The sequence below is a fragment of the Eublepharis macularius genome, chromosome 4, assembly GCF_028583425.1.
Source record: "Eublepharis macularius isolate TG4126 chromosome 4, MPM_Emac_v1.0, whole genome shotgun sequence".
In the NCBI taxonomy this organism is placed as follows: domain Eukaryota; kingdom Metazoa; phylum Chordata; class Lepidosauria; order Squamata; family Eublepharidae; genus Eublepharis; species Eublepharis macularius.
Genome location: NC_072793.1, coordinates 61,806,307 through 61,832,965, shown reverse-complemented (window position 1 = coordinate 61,832,965; position 26,659 = coordinate 61,806,307). Strand labels below are relative to the sequence as shown.

The window sequence follows — 26,659 nt, the reverse complement described above, 5'->3', positions numbered from 1 at the left end:
TATCAGAGCTACAAAGGAATATTTGGGTTAAACCATCACTTTTTTAAAAAAGGAAAAATTGCTGACAACTTTGTTTCTTTTACTTACATTTCAGTTGCTATGAATCCAGTAAGCTCAGACAGGAACAAAAACAGTATAAAGAGACAGCAGCAGACAGAGACTGGAAGAGACGAGAGGACAGACATTAGTTTTATAACCCCCAGGCAAAGTAGATTCTGCTTCATATAGCTGAACTTCATAGCGGCCCTTCTATTTCCAAATTGCTCCCAGATATTCTTAAAAGAGTGGCTAGAAGGCCTATTCTTCAACAGCCCTCTCTTGCCACCCTTCTTTCCAAAGCCCTAGTTTACTTTCTCTCTTGGCTCACATGAACTCACTGGAGGATAAGAAAGAAACTGAATGAGCTGGAGGGATACATGTTCAAGGATTTGAGAAAATTTCATTTTTCCTTGCTTCTGGGAGAAGCGCTGTGGGTTTAATATGTTTGTTTTTATCCAGCACACAGAAAATATTGCAAAGCATTGTAAACCACCACCACTCCCATTGTACACATGTAGATTAGCTGCCAGAAGAGAAGAGACCTGGATTATATTTTGATTTCCAAACAGAAACTGTCCTGCAGAAGCCAACCATAAATGAGCTCTCATCTGTTGGTTATATCAACAGCAGAGAAACAGGCAGTGATTTTGGTGGTTATGTACAGGTTGCCTAGAATTTTAGCCAAGATGTCAGTAATAATATTCAAGACTAGACATGGGCACGAACCAAAAAAAATTACAGAACCAGAGGATCGTGGTTCGGTGCAGACCACGATCCCAAATTCCCGAACAGCAACGAACATGTCCCGTTCCCGAACCCGGATCGTGGATCCTGAAACCCAGCCTGGGAGCCCATGGCTATTATAAGCATGGGTCCCATCCAGCAACACAGGAGGTCTGTGTTTGGCCGTCAGAGCTGCCTATCAGGGTTTGCAGGGATGAGATTGGAGTGCCCATGGCTACAGAACACCCCCTTCCCCCTCCCTCCTCTGAGTGTCTTCTCCCAACTTGTGACTGCTTTGCTGCTCCATGGTTGAAAAGAAGCCCTGCTGATCAAGGAAAGCTGGGCTTCCATTCGAGTTTCCAGGGCGACAGAAGGAGGACAAACAGAGCCCTGGCTCCGTTGCCAGGGGAATAGATTGCTGGTGCCTGAGTGTCTGGATCCCCGAATCAAGCCCAAATGCCACAATCCAGGCCTCTCTCGACTGCTGGATCGTGGGCCGTGGACGATCACGATCCGCCGGGTCACGATCGTGCGATCGCCATTTTCATGGGTTTTTTACGTTCGTAATGCGGATCATGCCCATCTCTATTCAAGACCCTTTTTTGGAAGATTTTGCTCCACCACACTGAATGGAAGAATGCATGTGACTACCTCACTATTGCCTTACAACAACCCTGTGAGATACGTAAGGCTAACAGACAGATGACAAAAACATCCAGCAAAATCCATGGATGGAGTAAGAATTTGAAGCCAAGTCAAAATTCCAAAGTTTTGTACACTACAGCACACTGGATTTTTTTCACTCCCCTTTTTACCTGATGCCTCAATCCAGAGTGAGGCCAGAGTATTAAATACATCGCCAGTTATGTTTTTGTGTCAAGCAAACTATGTATGGCTTCTTCATTAAAGTCTACAAAGAAAATTATTATCCCACATACTTTGTCACGACAGCAAAAACAAACTCAGAACAGAACAAAAAAGGGGGCAACCAGCAGCACTTTCACACATGCTGAAGAATACACTTTCAATCCACTTTGCAATTAGATTTTACTGTATGAAACAGTAAAATCCACTTGCAAATTATCGCTAAAGTTCATTATTCAGCATTTGTGAAAGCACCCTGAAGTCTGCAGTTGGAGGGAGAGATCAGTCAGCCCCCCCCTTCTCTGAGCAGTTGTCCACCCCAGGTGAGAACCTGTTTCATAAGAAATCTGTGCACATCAGCAATACAGCAGGAAGTCGTGATTTTATTTTTTTTAAACTGCAAAGCAGTAGTGAAATTGACTTTCCCTTTTGATTTCACCAGAGAGAATAAAGAGTGGGGATGGTGAAGGTAATGAAAAGAGAGCAAGGAATGCAAGAAGGTAAATTTTCAAGTCCCCAAGCATGTCGATGGGCTAAGTCACTGCCTGCTCCTCCACACCTGGTAAGACATTTGCACTAACTAGTTGGTTCACACTGTAAAAGGCTAGACTGCAGTCATGGCAGAAGTTTAAAAATATGCTAAAGTTGCATTGCAGAAAGAGACAGAACACAATGGCAGTGGGGAAAATATGGCAATGATTGGAAGGACCATCATCTGGATTTTGAGAAATAAGTAAGAGAATAGTGTCACTAACAAGATTTCTGTTTTAGTCAGTATGCTTCTGAATGACCCTGCTTGGTGTAGTTGTATAAGTCATACATCCATGAATGCACTCTAGTTCCTTGTAGTGTATATAACAGCTCACCATAGGCTAGAAACCTTCCAGGGCATTAGAAATCCAATTAAATTGCCTCTTCCTCCACAATTTATTTAATCAAGGAGGAAATTGTTACTCTCTGGCTCTCCGGTTGGCTTTGGCATACCATTAAATATTCCTGGAAAAAAGATGCCTATGTGCTTCACACACAATGGCCTATTGTGAATGAAACAAGCAGAATGAGGCCTGAGCTCCGGACATACGGCAAGAACAGGAGAGCTGTAGTAACCAAAAGGGGTTGGCATTTACAGATGGATGAGAACAAACATTCTCTGCATTCTGACTCCCTGCTGAATCACGGCAGAGCAGACAGAAAAGAAACTCCACAAACCGCAAAACTACAGTGATGGGAGATCCCAAGGGTGTGTGACCCTATTCATTTGCTCCTTAGTCCAACTGCAGTCACCATGACAGTGCATTCTAACATCCATCCTACCATCATAGTCAGGGCCTCTTTTCCTAAATTCTGGTCTGTGGATCATAGTAACATCAATTTTTAAAGCGACTGAGCTGTATAATTGCAATACAACATGAACCTAAGCTTTGATACAATAACAGGGCATCTCTGGTTACAGAACTACATATACAATAAGTTCAAACAACAAAGGTAATATTTTAATTATAGAATGAAAAACAGCAAAAAAAAAATTAAATTTCTCTACTTTTAAAGGAAAAACAATACCAAGTTACCTAAGAACAGTAACACTTGACAGAGATTTTAAAAGCAGCACGGACACAACTAATATTATGACAAGTAACTCATATGACACTAAATGTCATTAACTTAATGAAAACCCCATACTCTTCCACAAATGTTAATGAACTGTTTCCAACATTTTTACTAGATACCTGCAACCTACCATTCTGCACATTTCTGCTATGCCCATTTTCCCAAAAAGAGAGAATGCTGATTTTGTGATGACAAGACAAAAAGTGTGTGATATTTTTGAGGTACAAAATTTCCTAAAGGTGCAGAGAATTAAAGCTGCTACCTATCTCTCTTTAATTCACAGAGAACTGAATATTTGTGTGTGGAGTGACTGGCAATCCAGATGTTCAAAATCCAGGAATGCTGAAGAACACAGCAGATTTGTTAGCATTGTGCTTTCCCCCTCTCTGCCCAGTCCTTGTTTGTGCTAACTGGCTCTACAATTATTGTGCTATAATAAAGTTGGTTAGTCTTAAAGGTGCTACTGGACTCTTTTTGATTTGGCTCTACTTAGGTACCTGAGGGAGAATAGAAAGAGAGAACGTGTGGGGGGTGGGGGGTGGGGGGAGCAGATTGGACAGAAAGAGTAAACATGTGCCAAGTTAGTAGTGGTTGGTTAGTAGATCAATAATTTCACATTTGAGCTGCTTAACAGTCCTTGAGGAGACATTCATTTTCAGTTTGTCTAGCAGTCCTAGAACCTCATCTATTGTTACATCAATTTGACTCAGATGCCTTCCCAAAAACTAGCTCCAGCATAGGTACGAGCCCCCATTTTCCACAGGGAAAAGAGACACACAAAGTATTAAATGTTTCTCTGTAATATCTCCATCTTCACTAAGTAATCCACTGATTCTTTGGCCATCCAAAGGCCCAACTGCCTCCTGCCCAGTTTTTCAATATATTTTTTTAAATGGTTATTGTCTTGACATTTTTAGCAATCCTCTCCTCAACTTCTCTTTCCATTCACCTTATTTGTTTTATCAGAACTTGCGTTTCTTTCTGTTCATATCATTCAGAAAACCCTTAAATTTTAACGAACCCTTTTTACTTTCTGTGCCTTCCTTCACATGGGTCATTAACCGCATAGACATCCTTTTAAAGTTTGTGGTATCTTTCCTAACTTGAGGTATGCATTGTACCTGGGACTCAATTAGTGTGTTTCTAAATAGTTACCAAGCTTTCTGGAGAGATATGACTCTCTTAATTAACTTCATTCTTAGTACCCTCATTTTTAAAAATTATCTCTTTTGAAATTAAAAGTAATTGTTTTGATGTTTGAGGGCAACTTTTCACTGACATGAATGAACTTAATAGCATTGTGATCACTGTTCTCAACTGGTGTAACAACAAGTACATTTTGATTCAGGTCTTGACCCTTGCTGTAAACCAAATACAGAACTACTCTAGTTGGCTTTGTGATCAACTGTTCTAACACACAATCATTTATGATACCTAGAAGCTTTGTTCACACAGCATGACTCAAGTACACACATAACCAGGCAATGTGAGGGCAGTTGAACTTGCCAAGTATTACAACATTTTCCAATATATTCACCTCCCTTATTTCCTTCTCTATTTTGAGACCTGTCTCACAGTTGATCAGTGGGGGGCAGAGCACATGCTCCCTTTTAAGTAACCCTTAAGGACCAGTGTCACCAAAAAAAGGGGGGGGTGTAATCCAGACCCAAGTTTCAGGGATTCCCCTCAAAATACAGGATTCTTGAAAACCGGGAAAGATTCTCTGATCTGGTTTAGACAGATCAGCGTACCCCAGATTTATTCAGCTCCTATTCCTTATGGGAATAACTATCTAGGAGCTATCCAGGAAGCTAGAGAATATTTTTCAAGAAAACTCCACCAAATGCACAGGGAACCTATTCCTGACTGTCCTCTAAAGAACCCCAAGTTTCAGGGAGATTGGACCACTAAAGAAGATGCCCCCAGCCACTCTCCATTGTTTCCTATGGGGGAAACATTTCCAAGCAGGCTCTTGGGCAGAAACACACAAGGGCAAGGCTACCAGTGGCCAAAGGCACGCTCTCAAATGCAAGAGGAAGCCCAACAGAACCAAACTGAAGTAAGAGAATGAATGGAATCTCCCCAGAACCAAAGTGAATCAAAGGGGACCATCATCCAATCACAGAAAAATGTCAAAACAGAGAATTCCACCCAAACCCAACTGAAGCAAGTGTCCTGCACCTCATCTGATGATCTCCTTGGGAGTTGGTTACTTGGCCAGCTGACCTGCAAGGAAGCTTAGGCCGCAAAACTTGCATAAAATAAACCAGTTGATCCACCACCAAAGCTCTGCCAAGCCATCTGGTTCAGCTGCATCTACCAGCAGGTTTTGAGGCTCAGGAGGCCAAAGTTCAGTGCCTAACAAATCTAAAACCTTCCTCTCTGGACCACTTTCTCATCCATAGAGACTCCTGATCTCTGCCTATCTAGCCGGACATGTGTGTGGAATGGGTAGTAATTCAAAAATGTGCTACTTTTGAGGTCCTGGACTTTAACCTTCAGTGTAGTAACCTAATTTTTTCATTCAAGATCTCATGACTGCAATTCTCAATGTTCTTAGGGACAATATGCACCATGAAATCTGACTCCTCCTCTGTACTAGTTATCAGTTTATCTAGACAGCACATCTTTCGCACCAGGCAGGCAAGTCACCATGCAGTCAAAACAACTATCCTAATGATCGAATCTCCCTCCATCAAAAGGCCACTTACCCAACTCCAGGAGGATTTCCTCAGTATAAGAAGATAGCTCATCATCAAAGGAAGGAGTCCCTTCTAAGGAATCATTTCCTTTCACCACAGATTGATGACCTCCTACCACAAGACTCTCAATCTTCACAACAGCAGAGGTCAGCACAGGAGCAGGTCCCTGAAGGTCACATCCAAATATCTCTCGACTTCTCTCAGCCTCTTCAGGTCAGCAACCCTAGCTCCTTGCATTGAGCACATACCCATAATTTTTGGCCAGTGGACAGATAATCATACATCTAGCTCTCTTTGCAAAACCGCAGATAGGCCCACTATCCTGCTGGTGTTCTACCCCCCTCGTTGGCTTCCTTGTTTGAAGGCATTAAGGAACATGAAAGGTTACAGGGCAACATTTGGACAGATGTATCAAACAAGGATTTCTTTCAAACCAGAAAGTCTTCAATCTTGGCTCCATGAATAAGGGGAAGAGAGAGTGCATGTATGTCCATGAATACTCCAAGTTTGTTTGCATCATGGACAAACATGTCATGATGTTCAAATATTACCATGCTCTTCATAATGATATAGTAACAGTAGTCATTTGTACTAATGTAAGTTATATTTTGATGTATCTTGTGGCTTCCATGACTATTCAGGCCAGAAATCAGAATTTCTTAAGGTAGTTGTCTCTAAACATACTATGTAAAGTTTTTTTTAAAAAAACAGAACTTGCATAACTTGGTAGAATTATTTTTTAAAAGCACGGTATTACAAATTAGAGCATGATCCAGATCTCCCCTTCCTAGGTATAAGTGGGAGGGCATGGAGAGTGTGTGCATGGAGGATAGAAAGACAGGTGCAAAGGGTTGAGTTGGGTAGAAAAAGAAAGATGGAAACCAAAAGGTTTTCAAATGCAAGAAAATTCCTTTCTCTTCCCTGCCTCCGGTCCAATCCATCATTAATCTTCCCAGCACTCTCACTCATAAAGCTTCCCATTGCTATGGATCACTACAGAAGGATTACAAGAAGGATTACATTTCTAACACTGGCCAATCCTTTTCCCTTCCAGAATCCCACCTGCCACAGCCGACAAACATTTTCAATTTCAGCTTCCAATTCTCAGCAACCTTCTCCTATGTAAGGGACCTCAGGAGTGGGATCTCGATTGTGCCCACCAATTTTTCAGTTGGGTTGCCCTAATCTGCTGTATTGTCTTTAAAAGCGATGTTTATGCATGATTCATTTTGCCACACAGTGAATGAGGATCCACATTCAAACTTACCTCAGAACACACACCACACTAAAAATCAATGCCGTTCATGCACATTCCAATAGGCATTTGGATGCACATCTGATTTACATTCACCTTTACTAATCAAATGATAGGTGTATGAAAGTCTACTTCCATATGCAGATCTTCTTAGCTGGATTGGTGGGGATGTTTGGGAAAGTTTGGAATGAAAACGAACAGCCTCAAGACATATAAAAAATTCTAACAGCAAATATTCTTCGTGCTAATCAGTTTACCATGAATACACTGTAGGTGTATGAATATTCTAACATGACGCAGCTCCTTGGCAAATAACGTACAGCAGAACTACACAACCTAGCTTACCTGAAGGCAATTTAGAAATTTTGGTAACATGTAGTGGGCACTATCACAAAACGGCTGCCATGTGAGGGAGTGGGGATGTAGGCAAATAACAAAATGTTTGCAAGTTCCAAGCCAAGCCTCTTGTTATGATGGAGGCAGCTGCCTCTAAATGCTTCCTGCAAAGGTAAATTGCACATCCTGTTCTGAAGGGCGGGGGGGGAGAAAAGCCAGAAATGACTCTTTGTTTAGGATGAAGACACACTTCTTAAATTCTGCTTCCAAGGAAAGGGGAGGATATTCTGCCTGCACTGCCCCAGGGAGGGGATTTTAAGTCCAAAGACATAAGAAAGTTTGTGCCTCTGGACAAGCTAAGGGTACCAGCACTTTGCTAGCCAATCAACTGATATGGGGTGACCTGAAGCTCCCCGCCGCCCATCCTATTCAAAACCCTTTGTATTTTATTCCCAACACTCAACAAGTAAGTGGGCATCAGAAAATATTTCAGCAAATGTGACGTGTTTAATGTGCCATCAAGTCACAGCCAGACTTATGTTGACCCTTGCTGTGGTTTTCAAGGCGAGATACTAACAGAGGAGGTTTGCCATTGCCTGCCTCAGAGGAACAACCTGGTCTTGGTGGTCTCCCATCCAAGCACTAATCTGCACTGACCTTCATTAACTTCCAAGATCTGCCAAGATCAGGCTAGCCTGGGCCATCCAGGCCAGGGCAAATGCCACATTAAGGACCACTAATTTACAGCATGTTTATTCAATAAACTGAATCCAGAGCTCTGCCTTTCCAATTTCTGTTCTTCAATCATTAGCTAGAAAGGGCTTTCATAGGCACATGTCAGCATGTGTTTAACACTGTGTTTTGCTCTGTTCCACATTCTTGTAATCTTTTTCACAAAATCAGCAAAAGTACTGTTCTGCAGCAAGCCTACACATTTTGTGTTTTAATATGACACCCAGGAAATGGTGTCAACGTGGAACCCAAGTTATTACACAGACATAGGTATTTCCTCTATCACTGATAAATCACCATTTATACCCAGAAAGAAAGAAAGAAAGAAAGAAAGAAAGAAAGAAAGAAAGAAAGAAAGAAAGAAAGAAAGAAAGAAAGAAAGAAAGAAAGAAAGAAAGAAAGAAAGAAAGAAAGAAAGAAAGAAAGAAAGAAAGAAAGAAAGAAAGTCTCGTGGATTAACATCCTAATAATGTTTATGTTAGACAGCAGATCAATCCAAAATCTGCAATTCCATGAAGACCACATGCAGCAGGTCCCAAGAGAAAAGTCCCTCATTACTCGTCAAATTATTGTGAGGACAAGAATTTGTTACTGGTGCCCTTTGTAGGAGAAGCTTACAATCCAATCAAAGTGTAAGAATTTTTTCAGTCAGAGAGAGATACTGCCCATAACATTAGAACGTGTGGAAGTAAATAAGAAAGACGAAGATACAATACAGGTTGGGTACAAAACCAGAGCGTCATGAGGAAGAAAAGGGTTGTTCAGTTTTATAGTGGCTAGCCCACACTACACACACAAAGAAGGAACTCAGAGACATTCTTCTAAGACTCTGAATATAAGGATTGTTTCAGGCTGATTAGAAGCAGCCCAAACCAGTTCAAAGCAGAAGAAACTGGTTCATCAAGATCTTTATAATTCTTGATTGGCAAAACCCAGACAGATCAGGTCTCTGATAAGGACACAAATCTTTGGCAGCAGTGAAGCATGAAAAGTACGACACATAAAAACAGCATCTCAGATAAAAAACTGAGCCAGCATGAAAGTCACGATACAAGACCATCGGCTTGATTCTGTTTAAAACCATCCTACTGTTGCATATTCACTATCCTCCCTCTAAATCCAGCTTCATCTTAGGCCCCTTTCTCCTCATAGTGCACCACCAACCTATACAGCAATTCGTTTTCTCTTTTAGTTTACCCAATGTCATCTAAGAATTCCTACCCCCACACTTTTTAAAGCAAATTCTCTCAATTCAGGAAAATATTTCCTCACACACTAATACATCCCCAAGAGTTCTTCTCCATCTCAAACAGGGATCCAAGCCAGAGAAAAACCCACCCTGCCTCCCAGTCACCCCAGGGTGCCTGCACCTCCAGTATGGATATCGGTGCCCCCTGACATGTCACAGGGCCCTTGTGTTTAGGATACTGAATATGCTCTTAGGGAAGCATCCAGCATGACCTGCTCTGATATTTCCAAATAGGGTTGCCAGCTCCAAGTTGGGAAATTCCTGGAGATCTAGGGGGTGAATTCTGGAGAAACCTGGAGAAAGTGGGGTTTGAGGACGGAAAGGAACTTGGCATGGCATAATTCCATAGAGTCCACCCTCCAAAGTAGCCATTTTCTCCAGGTGAACTGATCTCTGTGGCCTGGAGACCAGTTGTAATTCCGGGAGATCTCCAGCCACTACCTGGAGGCTGGCAACCCTATTTCCAAACCATGTAAATAGGAAGGGAAGGAAGCAATCGGATAGGTGAGATGATCGAGAGGGCTTTTAGTCACTGCTACCATACCATCTTGATGATTTCTCTGGGAGTACAATGGGATCCACATTTTAAAATTAGACTCAAAATAAACTGAGCTATTTTCCAGTGCTAAGTAGAATGAAGAAATAGTTTGTTTTGCTAACCCAAACTTTAAAGCCATATAATAGGTAATTTAACTTTTGAGATATACTTTTTCAGGAATACTGGTCACAAATTCCAATAAATTAGCTCTATTAGAATTCCAAAAGAAATACAGCTCAGAAGAGGAAAGAAAAAAACATGTTTTCTTAAAGAATATAAACATTTGTAGTTGATTCTGCAGGAGACGACATTCCCTTACTCTCAGAATATAGGATTGCCAAGACATAACATACATACATACATACATACATACATACATACATACATACATACATACATACATACAAAGTGTTTGAAAGAAATCCTCCCCTGACATTTTTTGTACACCTGAATGTTTTTTCCTTCTAGTTCAGAACAACAGATTCAGGAATAGAACATTAGTTCTGCTAAAAAAAATGCATAAAATACACATAATGAGGAAATGAATGCACACCTCTCTTTGGATGGCCATTTCCTAAGAAAGTACATGAACATGAAGTTCTCTCAGTCACAACAAATGAGTAGAGTAGGAGTACCTAGAGTAGATTACAAAAGCTAGACGCAGATTATAAAGATCATCACTTTATTGCAAAACTTAATTCAACTACAGGGGTAAGCATGGCAGAAGGGTCCCTATCAAGTCCCACAAGGACTTGATAAGAGGCCAGTTTTCAAAATTCTGCCGACATAATTTTTTAATCTCAATAAATCACACATAGAGATTATGATAGCTCATCACAAGTGGACAAGAGATCATAATGGACTAGTGATTGCTTAGCAGATTTTCAATAGTGGCTACAAGCCAAACCTTCCTTTGCATATGCCTCATTTATATCTGCAATATGATTGAATAATTGGGGGGAGGGGAACACAAAGCCAATTGCTCCCAAGTGTTTACAAGACCAGCAGAAGTGATCCTTCCAGCAACAACAACAACAAATGGATCACTGAACCACTGCTAGAGACAGGGAAGAAGAACAATTTCACTAGAAAAGAAAAGGTTAACACACAAAAACAACGCAAATATTGACCAAGGTCTGAACTAAGGACTGTGAACAGATAATTCTGCTGGACAGATGAAGCTCAAAAGAAAAACAACACACCAATAAGATTTTACATAAAGATACTTTGCCTTGGTCTCAACTAAGGGGGGAGGGAAATAGCAGGCCCTATTCGCTCAGCAGGCAGGGCTGGGGTGGGAGGAGGAAAAGCAAGGGGCACAACAAGGTGAAGGGCATGGTGCCTACACACATCTCCATCTCCTTAATCTTACATGGATTTGGGGTGGGCAGGGGGAATCAGTTTAAAGTATATCATATTGTTCTTGATTTACAAGACAAATATATGCCATTTTACCTGAATGTAAAGTATGATATAGGGAGCTCCACATGGAGGGCCTCTCAGCCCCCTCTCCCTGTACCCCCCAACAAGTGACTCCTGAAATTTTCAGGACATGGTGATCAGCCAATGACTCAGCACATGGAACTGCAGTCAGAGAAACAGGTAGCTCCAATTTTCACTTGTATCCTACCATTCCACTCAGCTAAACACAGAGCCTTCCACTGGAAGAGGACCTTGCTCTGCTCTACTTAACCAAGTGGAGTGTGAGAATACAACCTAATTTTGTAGAAGAGGATGAATGCTTAAAGCAATGATCGCTAATCTGATACCACAGGGCCTTGGTGTGGTTTTCAGTTGCTTATTTTCTTCCTCCCCAAAGCAAATAACCAGTCGTCGTTTTCCTCCACCTCACTGAAGCAAAAGGTGATTCAGAAGCACCCGGGAGGCATCACCTTTGTGTCTACAGTGAGCCCCCCATTCAGAAACATCAGCCTCCATCCTAGGTGGATGTTTGGATTGTAATGTCTCAACAGTATACAACTGGCCTCAGCATCCCATGACAGACATTTTGTTGTGAAATCCATTCCCCATTCTCAAAATTCTAAAAGTGCTCACAGGCTCAGTAAGGGTGGTGTTCCCTGGCTTCAAGGTTCCTTAGATTCTGAGTCCGCTTCATATACAACACACTCATGAGTGCAATGGTACAAGCTGCTGTGGGGAAAAGGTTTGTGAAAGCCACATTAACTGTATCTTTACTATTCACTTAAAACCCCTACTTCTACACAGCATTAAAATAGTTTTGCATAGTGTTTCCCTGTGTAAGCACAACACATATGTGTATGTATAACACTTCAGCTTGAACTATGCACCTCTAGTAAAAATTAAACTGTACGATTGACAGAACACCTGTCTGGGCTGCTTGCCCTTATTGAGATATAAGACAACTCATGCCATTAGGATCCTAACAGTCGTGTGCCAGAGAATGTGTTACTTGCAGACTACATACCTAAACATGGGCAGTTCGGCACAGTGACACACTATACTCTCGGAACAGTGATTGGCAGATATCATCCAGTATAGCACCAAAGAAGAAGGCATAGGACAGCTGATATGTGCAGGTTAATGCAAAGCACTTCTTCATCCATGCCAAAGACTTTATGGAGAGGACTTTAACTGAAAGTAGAACCTACTGTATATTGTTACTGAGGTTGCATTAAATTTATTCAGCAATGTTACATAGATCTTTAGATCTATCTAGCAATTCAGATTTATACCACCTTCTTAATAGGCTGCTCTGCGATTTATTAATTCAATTGAGGGTTCAGCCTGTGTGCAAAGAGCTAGTTAATATGGCTTAAACTCTGCAGTCCTTACAGAGTACAACTCCTACAGAAAAGAGCTAGTTTATTACTTATGTATTTATTTGTCTTCAAAGGAGTAGCAGGGTCAATTTTCTGGGTCTGTTCACATTTTACATGGTAGGCAGAAGTCATATTAGTTTCCGGGAATAAGATGAGTGGCACCTTAGAGCAACAAGATTTATTCCAGCATAAGCTTCTATTATAACATGAGAAAGGGTGAAGGGAAGAACTATGATCCCTGTGGCGCAGAGTGGTAAGCTGCAGTACTGCAGCCCAAGCTCTGCTCATGACCTGAGTTCGATCCTGGCGGAAGCCAGGTTCAAATAGCCAGCTCAAGGTTGACTCAGCCTTCCATCCTTCTGTCGGTAAAATGAGTACCTAGTTTCCTGGGGGTAAAGTGTACATGACTGGGGAAGACAATGGCAAACCACCCTGTAAAAAGTCTGCCAAGAAAACATCATGATGCAACGTCTCCCATGGGTCAATAATGATTCAGTGCTTGCACAGGGGGCTACCTTTACCTTTTAAGCTTCTATTATAACATGAGAAAGGGTGAGGGGAAGAACTATGGTCATAAAAATGTAAAGGACAAACACTACACACCACTGAGGAGGCAAGTGTCTCCCCTTTCATACTTTATGGAAAATTATATTCCTACTGGAATAATCTAAAACTGTCTTAGCCATTATTGATTCACATTCAATTTATGTGAATCACAAACTAACAATCTGCCAGAAGTATGTTTCTTGGCCAGTTCTTTGACACTCCATCTTACATCAGTCCATATGTATTTGCTTCCTAAAGTAACAAGTTATAGTTGTCTTTTTTGTTCATTTTGCAATCACCCAACTCTGCGAGTTTTTCTGATCATTTTGAATGTCTTCTCTACATTCTGGACTAGAATCCTAGAACTGCCTCCTAATTTTCTGTCATCTACAAATATAACGTGTGTCATCTACCATACTCCATGCTCCTCAAGGCAGAAATATGTCTTCTTGTACTCTGTAAAGAACCACATACACTGATGTCACAATCATCATCAACCAAGTTATTCATGAAGATACCAACCATCACCAGACTCAACAGCAACCTGTAATATATCACTATCTATTGATTTAAATTTTTTCTGCGCTACCAAATAGGTTCCACAAGGTGGCAAAGATAAAAAACATTTCAACATAAATACTGCATTTAAAATATCAATGTATATAAAATATATAAACAATCCAAAAACATGCAGACATACATAATACAACCAAGGTTGAGAGCCAGTAACAGTTTGTGTGCCAGAGGGGTGGGGGGAAATGCCACCCCCCAAAAAAGTCTTTACCTGCTAGTGGAAGACCACAATAGAGCGACACAGATGAATCTCCCTGGAGATTCAGTGTTACGATCAAGAAAGCCCTTATATGGGTTTCCACCTATCTAATCTCAAAGCGGGACCTCCAAAGAATCATGTTTAGCATACAGTCCTTTCTTCGAGACTATATACTTAAAAGTTTGTCACTGGGCTGTCCAGCAAAACTAAGTCAAAAGCTTTGTTGAAGCCCAGGTATATCCCACTGGCATCATTTCTGCCATAATACATATTAATTTATCAAAGAAAGACATGATGGTGTCTTTATAAACTGTTGCATAGCAGGGATCATTCCATTTTCCTCAGTGTGTACATAAATTAACTTACTTCTTTAAAAATAGAATTCTGGATACCAATGTCAAATTTAGAGATTGATAGGTGTGAGGAACACCGTGGGGGTTACAATATTTGTTTGTTTGTTGCCTTCAGGGAGCATATGAATTCTCAAACGTACCTAACGGTAACCTAAGGTTCTGAAACTTGTCCAGATCTGGGGAGATTATTTACCAAGCTTTCATATTTGTAAAAACATACAAGGGATTGGTATTCACTCTACTGAATCCATTCCCTAAATAGTAAGAATGCACAAAATACATAACACCAGCATGTCCACCATAGCGATGACCAGGAAAGTTGCTTATCCATGTACAAAATTATTGGCCCTAATAGTTTTTTTTTAGAACTGTGAACTTTCCAAAAATTGTAGATCTTCAGCCAAGCAATACTGTCCCAGGGGTTCACTTCTTTCACAACAGAGAATACTTTTTTTTTAAGCTTGATTGCCTCAACCTAAATGTAGCCAAATATTCATATAAAACTCTGCTATTATTGGTAAGCTGTTACTGTCATACTTTAAACCAGTGGTTCCCAAACTTTTTCCAGCCAACATCTCCTTGGTTTCATTTACTCATCCTCACTGCTCCCTATAATACCCTATAAAAAGCATTATTCAAAGTAGCAGTTTACACAACCCACTAAGTAAGATAATAGCAATAAAATTAAAAATAGTAACAATTAATTGCACATTTATTCAAAATCTTATTGTCATTTAGCAAGAATCTTAGATACTACATTTAGTAACTATTTCACTGTTCATTAAATTATTGGCACAATTGATGGTCTCAATGAAGTGATACCAGTCTCCCAATATCTGGTTTCCACCAGATTCAGCACCATGCAGAGGCAGAAACTTAAAGCAAGGAATGTGTTTTGCTCGAGGCTCCAGCCTGGGCAGTCGTAAATAAGTGAACAATGCGCTCAGAAGGGCCCACCTCCAGTGTCTCCCGCCACTCCTTTGCCTCTGAGCACCCCCTAGGTAATCCCACCACCCCCTTTGAGAGCCACTGCTCTAAATAAAGTAACCGGATTTTCTTATTCTTCAGAGTCTATGTATTGAGAACAATGGAGTTTTAACTGCAGAGGCCTCAGTAGTCCTATGAAAGATGTATTTATTCCATGAAGTAAACAGGCAGAGCATTAAAGACACTATTTATTAAAGTTCACAAGATCACAGTTTACAAAGATTTGACAACAGAAGGCACTGCTTTATCTGCAAAACATCAGTATGATGCTTCTCATAGTTTCTGCCCTACGTCAAAACAAAATGGAACATTGGACTCATTGTGGCAGTTCCATCAATCAAAGGTGAGAAGGACACATTGCTGCACCTGAGTTCTCCTTTCTATGATCCCTGGAGGCAGGAAACAGACCACTCTTTCCATCTCCAGCAGGGAAAGAGGATCCAACTCATCAGTCTGAAGACTTCCCCAGCTATACAAGAGTCTACAATGTGTGTCTTTAACTACAAAAAAAAATCTTCCAAATGACAAAAAAAAACCCTGTATAATGCAAATATGACAACAGATCAAAAGAGCTGAACAAACACAAATGTGAAAATAGAGACCAAAAACAGATTACACTGGGGAAAAATAATTGATAATCAACTGAACAACATATAAAGAAGAGCTGAACCTTCCAACCAGGGTGGATCTAGAGTGTCCTCCTCACGCTTGAGAGAAAGGAACCTTCACATTAAATCCAACGTTCTATGCTCTCGAGTGGGAGGAGAACATTCTACTAAGCTTGGGATATTACAAAGCCAGAAATCGATTAGAGAGGGAAGACACAACTGTCAACTAAAAATAGGAAACCCAATTAAACCACTTGCTGAAGGATCCAAAAGCTGCTTCAGCCATGGAAAGGAGTTTGTTTGGCGGTGTCAAATAAAGGCAGATATAAAGGCCCAACTTGCAGCCCTGCAAATGTTCTCTGTGGAGGGAATGGTGCCAAAGGCTGCTGACATGAGACACTTCTTGTTTATTGTGTCAAAATCCCTTCTGGAACCATAAGACCTTGTTTTTCATAGGCCAAGGAAATGCATTCTTTCAACAATATGCTAAGGATAGATTTGGAAAGACTTTTTTTACTCTTTTCCATTGGGTGCATCAAACATTCCGATATGTTTCATTTGATGTAAATTAAGAGATCTTTTTGCAAGTCCACACATGCCAATCAATTCCCTTCCCTGGGAAGGGAAGGTTTTGGACAAAAGGAAGGCAAAGAGATCTCCTGAGATCTATGAAAGACAGCATTTACCTTAGTAAAAGGAACAGATGTGCAAAGGACCACCGTATTTTAATGGAATACACACAAGCCTCTGCTGATGAAACTTAATTCAGAAATCCTCCTTGCCAAAGTAAATGACTAGGAGCAATACTTTAAGCAGCAACTGCTTAAGGGAAACCTCCCATAATGGTTCAAATGGAGGTTGAATCAGAGCCTGAAGTACTACATGAAGTCTCCAAGAGGGAATCTATGAATAGTCAGGGGATGTGGCAGACATGCCCCTTTCAGCAACCTTTTGATGGATGGATATCTGGAAAAGGAAAACTATTCCTAGTGCTAAAACCATAGACAAGGTTGCACTTTTGAAGAGTGCTGGCCCTCAGACCCTGAGAAAGTTCTTTTTGAAGGAAGAAGGCCTAGCAGACCAAGAGAATCTGCCTGTAGACATTACCATCTGCTTCAATGGATAAAGGCCCTCTCCACGTACAATTGCAGATCTTGGAGGTGGAATTGCTGGGAGGTGCCAATGATAACCTACTCAGAAAAAGCCTCAGCTGCTAAACTTTCCCGCTCAGTCTCCATGCAGTCAATTGACGTCAACCTGGATTTGGATGGCATATCAGATCCACAGTCAACATGTCATGCAGCATCAGAATTCTCCACGGAGCCTGTACTGACAATGACAGAAAAGTGGTCAACCAAGGCTTCCTGGGCCAATAAGGAGCCAGGCAGCAACAAGACAGGAAAGCAACATTCTGCTTTCTCCCTTTTTAGTTTCTTTAGCGATTTGGACAGCAAGGATGTTGGAGGAAAGGCACAGAGCAGCCTTTTCAGCCACTTTGCCAGTAGGGTATCCTTTGCTCGATGATGTAGATGTCAACAGAAAAGACTTGGTAGTTTCGCATTGGTGGAGGTTGTAAGAAGTGCAGAATAAGACCCTGACAAAGATTATGTTAGAAGAACCACTCTCATCATAGCTAATGTGAAAAGCTGTATTCTGTGAAAACAGAAATGTAAAGACTTAGGTATGCAAAGTGGGGAAAGGGAGTAAGAACAATAGCCGTAAGTGAAATGGCTGAACCCCACTAAGTCTTTGTAAGGGCATCTCAGCTTTGATCAATTATCTCTTCCTCCTTCTTCAGACTGCATCCTAAATGATTCAGGATTACTGACTCAGTTCTATTCAGCACTGATCACTACCTTTGGATGTGATACTGTTTGCGTCAGCAATGATATATATATGACTAGTGACCCAAACTACAAAAGCGAGTGAACTGGGGCACAGTTACTTGATCAAAGGAAATTGGTGTGCAACAAGACAGGAAAGCAACATTAGGCATGTAATTACTGACCTGACAGGAACAGCCTGATATGTATTTACCACTCTACACAACACACTCACTAGCAACAATGGTGTGAAATTGCATTACTCAGCCAACAGGCCTCAATCTTAATAAGGAAGGAAGACAAGATCTCAAGTAAGAAGATGACATTAAGACCAAACTATGCTATGTGCCAACGAAGTAAGGGGTGGGGGGAGGCTGTGATAGTTACTGTCTAGCAATATAGAAAACAAGTAACACACTAATTTACATTAAGCTGTCTACCAAGCACAGCTTCATCTCCAGGGAACTGCTTTTTTGCTTTCACCCCAAACTCAGAGACTGACATGCCAGAAGCCGTCAAGCACAGCATGACTCAACAGGGTATCCCAATCAGCCCACAGTGGTTCACCTAGTTATCTTACAGGGCTATCCAATTAAAACACACACGCGCACACACATACGCACACACAAACACACACAGAGCAAGCTGTTGTACTACAAATCTAGTAATTTTCTATCTCTTTGGAAAGAAATCATACTGTCTTAAAATGAGAAGCCAGAAGGAATTCTAAATTTAGACTGGGGTATGTACACATACACACACACAGGCACTTACTAATTGCTCCTGTAAAGGTTGGCTGCGTAAGGTCTTTTGGCACCTTCCTGTAGATGTCAAACCTGGGGGGGAAAAGACCATATGCTATAAAACAGGTGGAACATTTCACTATTTTGAGTCTCTTGTGCTGAAAAAACCATTCACGTTTCCAAAAACAACATTTTACACACAATTGCAGTGCCCCTCCCTTCATTCAGTCATCTAAGGGAACTTATTTTTTTAAAAAAAATGATTCCTGCTAGCTAAAAGCTAGTCAACTTTGATGGGTGGGATCAGGGAAAGAAAAAGGAGTGGCAGAGAACCAGTTCTTTTTCCTATTTCTCCAACACCTCTCATCAAGCAAAGAAGCAAACTGATACCTCTCAACCCCATTTCTTTTATTCCACATAACTGAATGTGGAATATCTTAGCACTTAGCCAGCCCTCAGTTGCGCAGCCCCGTTCCTTCCCATTTCTTATGCCTAGTTCCCACACAGAGCACATGAGGTGGGCTGTACCACTTCAGACTATAGGTTCGTTTCTTTAAAAAATCTCTTCACAAAGAAAACTGCATGTCACCAAGATGGGGTCTGGACTACTCTTCTCCTTGACATGCTGGTTTTCTCTAAGATGTGATTATTTTGTATGGAAGATCATTCAGTCTTAAGAACAACACCTGTATTGCTCAGTCATACAAAGAAGCAACAAACATAGAAAATGAGCAGGTCTGACAGAAAGCTAGGCTAAAATCTCTCTCACTAACAGGTAATTTTCCTATATGCAGGGATTTTTTTTTGAGGAAGAAGAAATTAGTCATGTGAGCCTCCACCTACAGTCTAAGTGTGCTCTGGCCCAGCATCACCCAGCAAGCTTCATGTCAGACTGGGGAATAGACCTGGGTCTCCCAGATCCTAGTCCAACACGCTAATATACCACATAGGCCCAGAATAATAATGTATTAATTTGAGTACTCTGCCCTTCAGGCCTTGGAAGTGAAAAAGAAGCAGCCTGTATTCTGTCTGCCCTCTTCCCCACAGTGGGGTTTAAAGCAATTGGAAGGATTTTCAGTCAGGAAAATAATGGAGAGTAAAGGGTAAAGGTAACAGTAGTCCCCTGAGCAAGCACCGAGTCATAACTGACCCATAGGGGGATGTCGCATCACGACGTTTTCTTGGCAAACTTTTGTTACGGGGTGATTTGCCATTGCCTTCCCCAGTCAGCTACACTTTACCCCTAGGAAACTGGGTACTCATTTTACCAACCTCGGAAGGATGGAAGGCTGAGTCAACCTTGAGCCGGCTACCTGAACCCGGCTTCCGCCAGGATTGAACTCAGGTCATGAGCAGAGCTTGGGCTGCAGTACTGCCGCTTACCACTCTGCGCCATGGGGCAGACTAAACTCCTCCCTTTTCTAGCAGCAGGTGAGCCATATATATTTCTCCACACACTGGTTTTTTGTAACTGAAATACACAGGTTTTATTATACCCTTCATCCATGTACCTGGGGGAGGGGGGCAGGGAGTATAAATATAGTATGTATTAATGGAATACATATGTGTGGTATTTTTCCTTCTTTCCTTTTCATGTTTTAAAACTAGCTTTTGGTGGTCTTCCACAGATGACAGCCGTATCAATTATTTAAGTGAAACACGCCTCAAAGAAGCTGCATTATCCAAGTAGAAGAAATCATCTACTTTTAATCCCCACTCTCCCGTCCCAAAATGTTGACAACACATTTTAAAATCTTGCAATGAGTTTTCTTGTCCTTCAAGAACTTGTTTCCTTTTATAGTATCCACATGGTGTTATTTTTACTGCCTTCAGCCTAGAGCTATTTCCTGTTTCCAATTATTTAGTTACACTCCAAAGCCCCTTTCTTTCTCCTCCTGGCTTCCTTGGCAGGTTTGCTGAGGCATTATTGTCATTTCAGTGAGACGACGCCAGTGCTGAGGTTTTAATGGGCTGTGAGCAGGAAGTTTAGCTATTTCCTCTGCCTGTGAGGCCATGATGTCATGAGCTGCTATGGGGCTCTTTATCATATGCTGCTGTTGCTGTGGTCTTTGTGGAAAGAATGTAAACACTGCTTTCCAGATGTTCCCAGGGAAGCTGCGGGTCCATAAATGGGCCATCTTGTTAAGAAATATTATTCTAAATGTGTGCAAGGGAAGATGAATCAGACTATAAAAATGCATAGCTCTGAAAACATCGAATACTATGGGTTGTGTTGAAGTGCTAAAGTCCTTGTGTGATTGTGTTTAAAGGCACCCCACACATGAAAACCGTATCATGGCAGAAGGCTGAATATTGTCTCTGAATGGGTAAGTTCTTCACAGGGAGGTTTTCACCCCTGTGGAGAATTAGACCAGTATCAGGGATAGCTGGCTTCAAATCCCTACTTCGCCATTAAGTACACCGAGTGACAATGGGCAAGAAAATACAATCCCTTAGCAAACCTACCCCACAGAGTTGTGAGGATAAACTAGTATGAAGTTCATACACCATCCTCAAATCCTTGAAAGTGGGGGATAAAAACTAGGAAAGATACATTCTCTCAGATTCTTTCAATTATTACTTTTTGACTAATTAGGACAAGTAATTAAGTAGTAAGAGTGTTTATTACTTAGACTATAAATAGGGGCACATTGGGTGACCTTGGGCCAGTCTCAACTTAACCTACCTCACATGGTTGTATTGTGAGGTTAAAATGGAAGAAGGGAGAACAAAGTATACCCCTCTGAGTTCCTTGGAGGAAGGATGGGATAATAACATACTTAATAAATCATGGTTGCTTTGATAAGGAGCATATGCAAAGCTAACAACATCTACTTACTACCTTGCAACTCATACAGCTGCACTAAAACTTCCACGTTGTATTTTAATTCATCATTTGACGCTGTTTGCTGCAGAGGAAGCCTTTTGCTTTGTTATTTCATTGTGGTTGCAGTGATTGCCTGAAGAACACACAGCAAAGCACTTAGAAGTTCATGTAACCACATTTCAATGATCACTAATACAGAGAAGAATTTTCTGTAGAACAAGAAGAAATCTACTATAAGTTTCACTAAGAAAGTTGAAATGAGCTGCCATACATTTTTAAATGTCAGTGAATCACAAATGACTGGAAAGTATGTTAAAATCTGTATATGTGGAAGGCAGAGAGGGACAAATAGAAAGATATCACAGAAGTGGCTTCACTAATGAGAAGTTCTTGCTGCCACATGGACCATCATAATTGGGAATGAAACTTCAGGCCAATTCCCCTCCTGATTATTCTAATGCAGCAATTTTTAACTTTTGTGCCAGGGCTTATTAGCAGGCTGCAAGAAACACATTCAATAAATAAACAAAGCTGCTGAGAGATCAGAGCAACTATCAAGAGGAGGCTGCCTGCTGCATCTCTGCATGATTCACAGCTCTGACCTTCTAGTTAGCTTCCACTGGAAACCTGCAAACTCTCTTGCACTGCTCCATCAGTCCAACTACATCACAGTGACTGAATAGTCAGACTGACAAAATGTAGCAAAATGCCCAATCAGAAAGCATGTTAATAATAATGATTCATGCAGAAATACAGAGGGTGGGTCCCTCCAAGACTGAGTGAGTTGCCTTTTCAAATTAAAAAAAAATAAACCATTTCAGACAAGAGTGAAGAGTGACTTCAATTGTACGACCAAAAAAATTAGAACTATGCTATCAAAAAACTGGGAAATACTGTTGTAGCCACTGAAAAGTTTGCACGCATCCAATCTACAACATAAAACTGAAAGACTCCTTTGGTGGCTCTTTGCGCTGCAATTAGTTGTGGTAAACCAGGCTATTCCACTGCCCCAAGGAAGGTGATGCCCAAATTAAAGATAGCCTTCCTTCAGCTGTGCCCATCAATAGAACACCTATAGACAAGGCAGAGGGATTGCCCAAATATATTGGGAAATAGTGTGCCAGTTGTCATCCAGGAATACTGAGGGCATTTCAGCAATACAATGGGGCGGGGGGGGGAAGCAAAACAGAGGAAGGAGGAGAAAAAGGTTTGAGAAAGTTCTTAACAACCTATATCAGGAGTCCCCCACCTTATTAAGGCCTATAAGCACCTCTGGAATTTTCTGAGATGGCAGGTGCTATGGGAACGGAATCAGCTCTTTGCTTTAGGGGATATGCTATTTGGTTTCAGTGTGGTATATCCTACCTCTCCACTCGGCATAATCTGAAGCCTTCTTCCAGGGCAAAGGAATCTTCCTCCAAATTAAGTGGCTCTTTCTCTGGCAGAAGAGGGAATTAAGCTGGAGGAAGGGAACCCCCTCCCCCCCATACAAACTCTTTCCCATGCAGCATAAGGAAGAAGAATTAAAAATGGCCCATTCTGTGTTCTAGTGCTTAGGTTCATCACTATATGGGCAATATCCTGCACTCCTAAGCACTGAATCCCAGCTGTCAGGGCAGTTGCACCACAGTGTTGAATTTCCAGGCTACACAAGCAGGATACTACTCATTTAACCCCAGAGCTCTGCACTGTTATGCCGGTGCCCCATTAGGAAGGGAATTTTCTGATCATTTACATCTTCTCCCTGCAATTCCTCATGTCCTCTCCCAACTTGATTATATGCCATTTGAATCTTCCAAGAGAGAAGGGGGATAACATAGGGAGAAGAGACACGACTGACTAAGGCTGTAGTGTAGGACAGAGTGCTTGCATCTGGGTTGCACCAACAGTAACTGCCTTAGTTTAAAGGCAGTTACTGTTTAAAGGAAAGCAGTCCGCTTTCCTCCATCTATCTCAAAGCAGGTATACATGAGTAGGTAATGAATGTGGTAGCCTTTAACTCACAGCCCATTCAGAAGCGCATATACCGCCAACACAAAAGGGAGACATGTATGGGGGGGCGAAGAGAGAATGGCAGCCTTCAAAAATTAAAAGGCATGAGACCCTGAGTGTGCCACCCAGGCTAAGCATTATAAACACAGCGCACTGCTTAAATTGCTACTCAGGGTCGGTTTTCTCTCCACGTACAAATGAGTCATTCTGGTGAGTCATTGCAGAGACACAAAATTCCTTTGCCACCTACACGCAGCAAGTTCTCAGACAAAACTGAGGGGGGGGTGCAAATCAGGAAGGTTTTACATACACGTCTAGAAAAATACACATTTTTTCACTGAAATGGGAAAGAAAAGGTTGTCCAATTGAAGACAAATGCAGTTTTGTTCCTTGCAGGATTGTGTGTGTGTGTATTAATGCTACATAATACCCATGAATCAGGAAAGATGAAAGTCTCCTGCAAATATTGTCACATGACGCCAAAAGAATGAAAAAAGTAAGTAAGTGGTGTGTGATCACATTATTTATTTTTGCATGTACCACAGATACAAATCTGGTATTTCAATTTCTTTGAACATATGAATGAATTCTTTGCTTGTTAGAAACACCTGGCAGTTAGAAAAGTAGCATTACAGGCAAAGGACTGGGATAGAATTTCTCTGATGAGCTAGTTTTCTATCTGTAGGCAGTTTTTCTCATACGGGTTCATTAAAAAATACTATCTCCCACACCTGAAGTATGAAGAGATACAGTTCATTCTGCTGCATGTGTAGATGTAAAGCATGTAAACTCAAGAAATGAAACCTCTTATACAAATCCAGTCCTATTCTTCGCTACAAATGTCACAGTACAAGCAGAAGCAATACCTGGGGTTTAGACAGAAATTTCCCAGTGGCATTATTTATTCATTTATTTAGGAAAAAATATGCCACCTCTCCAGGAACCTGCCTGAGGAGGCTTACAAAATAAAAATATTTGTTTTAAAAAACACTGAAAGATATTAATTAAAATCAGCATTTTTAAAAAAGCCCAGCCTAAAAACATAAACTATAGAAATAGACCACTGACAGATTAAAATAAATTTCTATACTAAAATGTTTTTTTTAAATTACCCCCATAATTAAAAACCTGGGTAAACAGAAACGCTTTGGCCTGACACATAAAAGAAAGCAACACAGGCACCAGGCAAGCCTTAATGGGAGGGACATTCCACAAGCAAGGTGCCACTACTGAAAAAGCCTTGTCTCTGGTTGCCACCTGCCTTACCTCTGAAGGCGAGGGCATAGAGAGAGGCAGCTACAGCACTGAACCAACCCTCTGTACTTCTATGCAACGGATGTTAGTTCTCCATGAACCCCACCCACAATGATCCTGATAGCAGAAGGCAACATAATTGCAAGTATCTGGCATGTTGGTCACCTACAACTGGACTAGGCCTGGAGAAAGCCAACATCCTCAAGCACTCTTTGAGCCAATGGCAGTTTTGCAGCTACGTAGGTCCCACGCCATTTAGGGCCAAACTCAACAAATTAAACTGCAGCTAGAAAGATCACAGGGAACCACAGAAAGCTTGAAGGCTTCAATGATATGATCTCAGAAGCAGTAACTCAATTAGAGTGAGACGGAAGGAATTGCTGCCCCAAGCAAGAACTGGATAGGTGCAAATTGAGCCTCAATAAGTTATATAATAGATTTGCAATTATCATAATAACATGAAATTATATAATCTTTTTTTTTCTACTTGAAGCCATTAGACATATTTTGAAGGAGGCAGAAAAACTAGCTAGGAGGCTTAGTAAGTTCAGTAAGCAAGGTAGATAGCATGCAAGCATCTTTTCGTTGCTTCAGAGCCCACAGCCCAAATCTACAGTTGCCATTACAGGAGACTATCAGAGACCCACAATTTGGGACTGCTGATTGAACAGCAGCTGTGAAAACTTGGGAGGTCAGTAGCAGTGCTGGGACACAATTCTCAAGTTGCCCCAGATTTTACCAATCACACTCCACACGGGACAATCTGAGGGGCAGATCTTGCTTTATCCTTTACAAATGTTTACTTATTATAGGCTGTTTAATACAATTCCAGGAAGGTAAGATGGACCTTTTGGATTTCTTTGATGCAGGAGCAAGAACTAGGAGCCTACTCCAGGTGTAAAAAAAGAGCAACCACACAAACAGCACATTAATAGTCAAAGAAATTTATGACAGTCACTAACATGGAAAGAATGCCCTGCAGCTAGCCCACCAGGAGAAACTAACGAAGAGCAGTCCTCACCAGGAATCTATGCCTTCCTCAAAAGATAATGATTCAAATATGAGGACAGTGTTCTCTTAGCATTTGCCATCATCAGAATGCTGCTCCCTAAGCCAGCATCGGGAATCAAGTCCAGCATATGCCCCATGCCAGTCACATCTGCTGAAGTCAGTTACCATCCCATATTTGACTTTGAGAATGCGATGTTCATATTGGCCCTGAGAAGCCAGGCACAGTTCTATACAGCAGCCCCCAAAATATATCTGAGTGATTTGTACTTTGCTTTTGAGAAAGACTCTGCAAGTTTGAGCAGTGGCAGAGAACATTCTTTGCATGGCAAAAACCCCAACGTCAATTATTGGCATCTCCAAAGGATCTCAGGCAGCAGCTAGCGAGATAGACTTTTCTCTGTCCCTTACCCTAAGGCATCACTGATAGTCAGAGTAGACATAATAAGCTAATGTGACCAATAGTACATGGCAGCTGCATATGTTAATTGTGGTGGATCCAAATCATCATCAGTGGAGCTAAGCTAGTAGAGTAGGATATCCTCTCCTCCCTTCTCCTGCTGCTACCCCTCTGAAAGTATACAGTGGAGGGGGAAGGATGATGAAATTCACTCTCACCTCCTTTGCTAACAGAAGTGGATCCCACTATGGCATATCAATAGTCTTCATCCTGTTCCAAGCTGTCAATACAGAATAATGATCTCATCTTGAATGAATAGACACTGGATGATTTCTGGTATGTATGAATATATTTACAGACCACCACCTAACAATGAGTTCTTGCTAAAGGAGTGTATTTGGGGGGGGGGGGGTAATCAAAATATTCCTATAGAGCAAGATACACTAAACCTGTATAACACCAGTGGAAGTAATCAAAACATCCTTCACAGAAAATCTAT

General features: G+C 41.3%; 1 protein-coding gene across 2 annotated transcripts in view; it reads right to left on the bottom strand.

Annotated features, from left to right (window-relative positions):
• The window catches only part of ERGIC1 (endoplasmic reticulum-golgi intermediate compartment 1), a 109,109-nt gene that overhangs the window by 61,299 nt on the left and 21,151 nt on the right, over window positions 1–26,659 (bottom strand). For both annotated transcript variants that reach the window (XM_054977338.1, XM_054977339.1), the window contains exons 2-3: window positions 18,711–18,772; window positions 88–160 (exon numbers count right to left, since the gene is read on the bottom strand). In XM_054977338.1, coding sequence (XP_054833313.1) covers window positions 88–160; window positions 18,711–18,772 — 135 coding nt within the window. The remainder of the gene's footprint in view (window positions 1–87; window positions 161–18,710; window positions 18,773–26,659) is intronic.